This window comes from Cetorhinus maximus, unplaced genomic scaffold, assembly GCF_964194155.1.
Source record: "Cetorhinus maximus unplaced genomic scaffold, sCetMax3.hap1.1 HAP1_SCAFFOLD_1626, whole genome shotgun sequence".
Classification (NCBI taxonomy): domain Eukaryota; kingdom Metazoa; phylum Chordata; class Chondrichthyes; order Lamniformes; family Cetorhinidae; genus Cetorhinus; species Cetorhinus maximus.
Window position 1 is genome coordinate 32948 of NW_027597566.1, and position 7270 is coordinate 40217.

General features: G+C 45.2%; 1 protein-coding gene across 1 annotated transcript; it reads right to left on the reverse strand.

The window, feature by feature from the left end:
• Nucleotides 1–4873: 4873 nt before the first annotated feature.
• Nucleotides 4874–6344, reverse strand: LOC144676470 (uncharacterized). Its single transcript, XM_078536885.1, has one exon. It carries the CDS (start codon nucleotides 6296–6298, stop codon nucleotides 4874–4876), a length of 1425 nt encoding a protein of 474 aa, XP_078393011.1. The 5' UTR covers nucleotides 6299–6344.
• Between the last annotated feature and the right edge of the window lie 926 nt (nucleotides 6345–7270).

The window sequence follows — 7270 nt, forward strand, 5'->3', positions numbered from 1 at the left end:
CAAATATCACCCACAATTGAGGGAGACACAAGCAGCTGTTGGAGAAGTGAAGCAATCTTTGGAAAGGAAGGTGGTGAACCAATATAGGAATAATAGTGACAACTTTTCCAGCTCCATCAGGAGTGAGAAGATAGTTAAAGATGGTTTTGAAAGTCAGCTCAGGACAGATTGAAACAGATTGCCAGGATATAACAGAGCTGTTAAATGACTATTTCACATCAGTCTGCACTCCTGTGGATGATGTTCAGATTCCAGCTGTGGGATGTGCTGTTGACAGTAACATCATCAATATTAAAGTAGAAAGTGATTGTCATCCTGGATAAAATAGGAAATCTCAAACTAGATGGTGCTCCAGGTCCAGATGATACCCACCCAAGGCAGCTTAAAGAGATGGGATGGCTGCTCTTTGAGCCCCTTGGCCGAATCTTCAACAGCTCAACAGAGTTGGGGATTGTTCCCTGAGATTGGAAGGCAGCTCACTTAGTTCCCACTTTCTGAATTGGAGACAAAGCAGAGCCAGGCCCATCAGTGTGATGTCGATCACAGGGAAGATGCTTGAAGGGATCCTAAGAGATGCTGTTTCTGATCACTGGGGAAGAGAAGGAGCCATTAGAGATCCTCAACACGGCTTCTGGAAAATGAGGTCGCAATTTACAAACCTGTTTGTGTTTTGTGGAGAAGTTGTTGTGTTTGTGGATGAGGAGAATCAGGTTGACATTGTCTATCTCTGGGTGTAATCCAACAACAACACCTTGTATTTACACAGAGGGTTGTGGAGCTGGAGGAAGTTACAGAGTCTCAGGAGTGTCAAACTCATTTTCCATGGTGGCTCTGATCTGATATCCTGGCACTGGGTGAGGGTCACATTCAGCAGAAGTTATTAAAATGGAACTATATACAGATAAACTACATCAGTATTTTCTGACATTTCCATTTATTTACTGCTCCTGCTGCTCCCAACATCTGACACCTCTTAGCTTCAACCATCACATCAACACTTGGAGCAAATGACTGGGCTGAGGCCTGTCTCGGATAAAAACACGAGGACCACTTGTCATCACAGAAATTTACAGCACAGAGGAGGCCATTGAGCCCATCATGCATGTGCTGGCCGAAAATTAGTTATCCAGTCTAATCCCACTTTCCAGCTCTTGTAGCCCTGGAGGTTACAGCACCTCCAGCTGTATATTGGAGTGTTTCTTAAATGTGATGAGAGTTTCTGCCTCTACCACCCTTTCAGACAGTGAGTTCCAGATCCCCAACCACCCTCTGGGTGAAAACATTACTCAACTCCTCTCTAATCCTCCATCAATTAGTTTAAATCTTTGCCCCTTGGTTATTGATCTCTCTGTTAATGAAATAGGTCCTGTCCGCTCTATCTGGGCCCCTCATAATTTTATATATCTCAATTAAATCTCCCCTCAGCCACCTCTGTTCCACAGAAAACAATCCCAGTCTATCAGATCTTTCCTCACAGTTAAAGTTCCCCAATCTGGGCAACATCCAGATAAATCTCTTCTGTACCCTCTCCAGTGCAATCACATCCTTCCTGTAATGTGGTGACCTGTACTCAGTACTCTAGCTGTGGTCGAACTAGTGTTCTTTATGGTTCTAGAATAACTACGCTCTCACCTTCCGTTGACTTCAATGTAATAGAAACTGACAGTTGGAACCTGTCAACATTTGAAAGATATTTACAAATGATTCGAGGGTTTCTTACAGATGGGATCTTTCTCTGTTCTGTCCACTCGAGGTGTTAGATAAGACGTTCTCCTGGGAATATCGAGCTGGAATATTGGGCCGTGATGTGTTTCCTTGTTCATCTTGTTGACTCTAACTGTTGAATCTTGTGATTTCTTGTGATAATCAAACTCACAACAATAGATTGTCTTTTCCTGACTTTATTAACAACACTGCAATCATACAGACAGAGTATCGTTCCCTGATCCGGGGAACACGGGTAATGTTGGGGTAGATGCCTCGTTGTTCGAGTATGTCCAAGCTGTCAATGATTGCATCGTTTTCTGTGGCTCCTCTCATGACTGAAGAGTCTGATGTGGGATTGCCATGGACTGGCAGTTCATGTTGTCGTTGTTGGTACCGGGGGAACTTCTGCAGCTGCTCCACCACTGGTCTTCCTCTGGGCACATCGAATGTTGTGAGTCTGGAGTAGATGGTCCTTGAAACATGCTGAACCAAATTTCAGTGTTTGCCTCCACATGGGCCGGTCGGCTGCAATGTTTTCCCCAGAGAGGTGGTCTGCAATGCACAAGTTTGTAAGGCTCTTTTTTGAGGGTGTCCTTGTACTCTTTGTACTGACCACCTTGATGTTGTTTACCCTGAGACAGTTCCCCATTGACGATCTGCTTGGGGATTCTGTCATCATCCATGTGGGGGACATGGCCTGGCCATCCAAGTGGAATTTTCTGGAGGGTGGTCTCTGTGCTGTTGAGTCCAGCACGATGGAGACCTCGTTGTTTTGTGATTTTGTCCTGCCATCGAATCCTCGTGATGGACCTCAGGTGCCTTTGGTGGAAGCGTTCCAGAGCTTTGACGTGGCTCCGATAGCAGACCCAGGATTCTGCTCCATACAGCAGGGTGGTAAGGACAATGGCCTGGGAGAGTCTGAGTTTAGTCTTCAGGTTAATGCCATGCTGCTTCCAGACACAAACAGAAATAATACAGTGGATTCAGAGCTCGATTACATAGGATTACAGAGGATATAAGGCACAGAAATAGGCCATTCAGCCTAACCAGTCCATGCTGGTGTTTATGATCCACTCGAGCCTCCTCCCATCTTTCCTCATCTAAATCTATCACTGTAACCCTCTACTCCCTTCTCCCTCTTGTGCTTATCTCGTTTCCCCTTAAATACATCCATACTATACACTTCACCCACTCCCTGTGATAGTGAGTTCCACATTCTCACCACTCTCTGGGTTAGGAAGTTTCTTCTGAATTCCCTATTGGATTCTTGGTGACTATCTTATATTGATGGTCTCTCTTCCCCACAAGAGGAAGCATTCTCTCTGTATCCTCTCTATCAAAACCTTTCATCAATTTAAAGGCCTCGATTAGGTCACCTCTCAGTCTCCTTTATCCAAGAGAGAAGAGACCCAGCCTGTCAATCCTTTCCTCATATGTCAACACAAACATTTCTGGTATCATTCTTGTCAAACAGCGCGTCCCTTCGGCTGTTCACAACAGGCAAAGTGCTGACCATAATAAACCAGCCCATGCTTGCAAATCTCAGAACTAAGTGTCCAACATGATAAACGACTCTGCAATTGGACAGCGCTTACTAAACAAATCTGATTGTGCTAAGAATGACACTGACAAACAATTTAAAATTATCAGTCATGCTCACGGTATAGCTCACTTACACATGCTAGAAACTCATGTATTCACACACAGGGTCCCGTCCTTTGCAAACAGAAAGAGCATGTCCACACACTGCGCTTTCTCAAAAAAACAAAAGCTTAGGGACAGTCATTCCCTGGTTCATTTCCCATGACCAATCAGAGTCGACCTACCTGGTTTGAATTTAAACAAAAGCTTGGCAGTTAACTACTGCCTGGTGCATTTTCCATGGTAACACCTCTACCAATCAGAGTCCTCTTGCCAACCAATCAGCCCCTCCTCTCATGTAGTATAAATCATTGTTCCATTTACAATTGGTATTCTTACAAATCTGTCCTGATGAGTGCAGGATGAAAAACTTCAACAGCATGTCTCTTTTTTCAGAAATGTTCAGCAAAATTTTACCAATAATGATCCTGGGTGTGTTATCCTTCCCTGGATGCCAAGGCTAGGAGAGACATAATAACTTAAGAAATAGGAACTGGAGTAGACCATTCGGCCCCTTGAGCCTGCTCCACCATTCAATAAGATCATGGCTGATCTTATGTTTCAATCCTGATAACCTTTGATTCCCTCACCTAACAAGAATCTATTTACCTGTGCCTTAAAAATATTCAGTGACCCCGCCTCCACCGCCTTCTGAGGCAGAGTTCCAAAGTTGCACAATGCTCTGAGAGAGATAAAATTTTCATTTCTGTCCTAAAAGGGCGACCCTGATTTTAAAACAGTGCCCCCTAGACTCACCCACAAGAGGAAACATCCTTTCGACATCCACCTTGTCAAGGCCGTTCAGGATCTTGTAAACTTCAATCAAATCACCCGTCACTCTTCTAAACTCCAGTGGAAACAAGACCAGTCTGTCCAACCTTTCCTCATAAGACAACCCACTCATTCCAGGTATCAATCTAGTAAACCTCCTTTGAACCGCCTCCAATGTATTTCTATCCTTCCTTAAATAAGGAGACTAAAACTGTATACAGTATTCGAGGTGCGATCTCACCAATGTCCTGTATAACTCAAGCGTGAAATCCTTACATTTATGTTCAATCCCTCTCATAATAAAGGATTGCATTCCATTAGCCTTCTTAATTACTTGCTGTTCCTGCTTAATAACTTTTTGTGACTCATGTACTAGAATACCTAAATCCCTCTGCACCTCAGAATTATGCAGCCGTTCTCCATTTAAGTAATACTCTGCTTTTTCATTCTCCCTGCCAAAGTGAACTTCACATTTTCCCACATTAAACTCCATTTGCCAGGTCTTTGTCCACTCACTCAACCTACCTATATCCATCTGCAACCTCCTCATGCCCTCTTCACAACATACTTTCCTATCTATCTTTGTGTCCTCTGCAAATTTAGCCACCATGTCTTCACTCCCCTCATCTCAGTCATTGATGTAAATCGTAAAAAGTTGAGACACTCTGGGAGGTACGGGGAGCTGGGACTTGTCCATGAGAGTAACTGAAGGTATGAAAACTGAAATAATCTAGAGTTAGAAAGGAGAAAAGGTTCAGTTCTGGATGTGATTCTCAGCATCAACAACTGAATCCAACTTTTCTGGTAACATATGAACTCGCTTATGTCTCAGCAGGTCGGATGACCGAGTAAATCTCTTCTCACACATGGAGCAGGTGAACGGCCTCTCCCCAGTGTGAATTCGTTGGTGTCTCAGCAGGTTGGATGAATTAGTGAATCCCTTCTCACACACAGAACAGGAGAACGGCCTCAACCCCATATGAATGCGGTGGTGTCTCAGCAGGTGGGTTGAACCAGTGAATCCCTTCCCACACAAGGAGCAGGTGAACAGCTTCTCCCTAGTGTGAATGCGCTGATGTCTCACCAGATAAGATGAACAAGTGAATCCCTTCCCACACACTGTGCAGGTGAACGGCCTCTCTCCAGTGTGACTGCGCTGGTGTCTCACCAGATGGGAAGAATGAGCGAATCTCTTCCCACACGTGGAGCAGGTGAACGGCCTCACACCGGTGTGAAATCGCTCATGTACCTCAAGGTAGGACAAACGAGAGAAACTCTTGCCACATACGGAGCAGATGAATGGCCTCTCCCCAGTGTGAACCCACTGATGTGTCCGCAAGTTGGCTGACTGAGTGAATCTCTTCCCACACACGGAGCAGGTGAAAGGTCTCTCTCCAGTATGAACTCGCTTGTGTATCAGAACTTGGTTTGAACGAGTGAATCCCTTGCCACATATGGAGCAGGTGAATGGTCTCTCCCCGGTGTGAATCCGTTGGTGCATAAGAAGGCTGGATGACCGAATGAAACCCTTCCCACACACGGAGCAGATGAATGGTCTCTCCCCAGTGTGACCACGCTTATGTGTCAGAAGGTGGAAAGAATGAATGAATCTTTTTCCACACACAGAGCAGGGGAACGGCCTCTCCCCAGTGTGAATGCACTGGTGCCTCAGCAGATCAATGCTTCTTTTAAAGGTTTTCTCACATTCGGAGCATTTAAAAGGTCTCTCATCGGAGTGAACCAGTTGGTGCTTAGTGTAGCTTGAAAACTGAGTGAATGCCTTCCCACACTGGGAGCAGCAGAATGGCCTGTCCTTGGTGTGAACTCGCTGGTGCTCAGTGAGATGCCCTGACTCACTGAACGACTCCCCACAGAGAGAGCAGCTGAACGGCCTCTCGTGTGTGTGAAGGAGCTGGTGCTCCGCGAGGCAGGAAGACAGCCTGAACCTCTTCCCGCAGTGGGAGCAGCTGAACGGTCTCTCATCAGTGTGAACTCGCTGCTGCTGGACCAGTTCCTCAGAGGTTTCAAAACTTTTCCCAGAGTGAGAGCATTGAAGAGGCTTCTCATCAAAGTGATCGAGTTGGTGTGCCAGCAGGTTGGATGAGCACATGAATTTCTTCCCACACGCAGAGCAGGTGAACAGCCTCTCACTATTTTGAGCTCGCTGTCGTGTCAGCATGTTTACCAGCTGTATCAATCCCTTCACACAGGAGGAGCAGGTGAACAGCCTCTCACCAGTTTCCAGCTGAGGCGGTCGATTAAATCCCTTCAGATGTACAAATCTTCAGATCCCAATGACCCAGCTGACTCTGTCAGACGTGAGGTTTGATTTGATATTCCTGTCTGCAGATCCTCCTCTTCTATTACCCTGTAAAATAAGTTTACAAAGAATTACACTGTGTACATTACACAAACAGGCCATTCGGTTTATCTAGTCTGTACTGGAGTTTCTACTCCACACAAATCTCCTCCCATTCTGCCAACCTAATCTCAGCCTTTCAGCTGATCTTTCTAATCCCTTTTCTCTCATGTTCTCATTTAATTTCTTTTTGAAAGAGTCTCAGGTATTTTTCTCAGCCACTTACTGTAGTAGCGAGTTCCACATTTTAATTACTGCCTGAGGAAAGAAATATCTCCAGTTTTCCTGTTGGATTTATTTGTAACTATTGTGTACACAAGACCTCCAACATTGGACAGACCAACAAGTGGAAACATTCTGTCCGCATCGACCTGCCCATCCTAATGAGGATTTTAAAGACCTAGATAAAAGCAAAATACTGCGGATGCTGGAAATCTGAAACAAAAACAAAAAATGCTGGAAAAAAACTCAGCAGGTCTGACAGCATCTGTGGAGAGAAAGACAGAGTTAACGTTTCGAGTCCATATGACTCTCGAGTTCTGAAGAAGTCATACGGACTCGAAACGTAAACTCCGCCTTTCTCTCCATTGATGCTGCCGGACCAGCTGAGTTTTTCCAGGTGTTTCTGTTTTTGTATTGGATTTTCAGCATCTGCAGTTTTTTGTTTTTATAGAAATGCACAATATTCTCTCCTCCTGCTGACAGGGACAGGGATGTCTGCGCATGCGTACTGCTGCACATTGACCCCGCTCAAGATGGCGGCCGTTGACTCCGCCATTTTACTGAGAACCG

What these genes read in the sequence shown, in the direction of transcription:
- LOC144676470 (XM_078536885.1), bottom strand. Translation starts at nt 6,298, where the DNA reads ATGCTGACACGACAGCGAGCTCAAAATAGTGAGAGGCTGTTCACCTGC.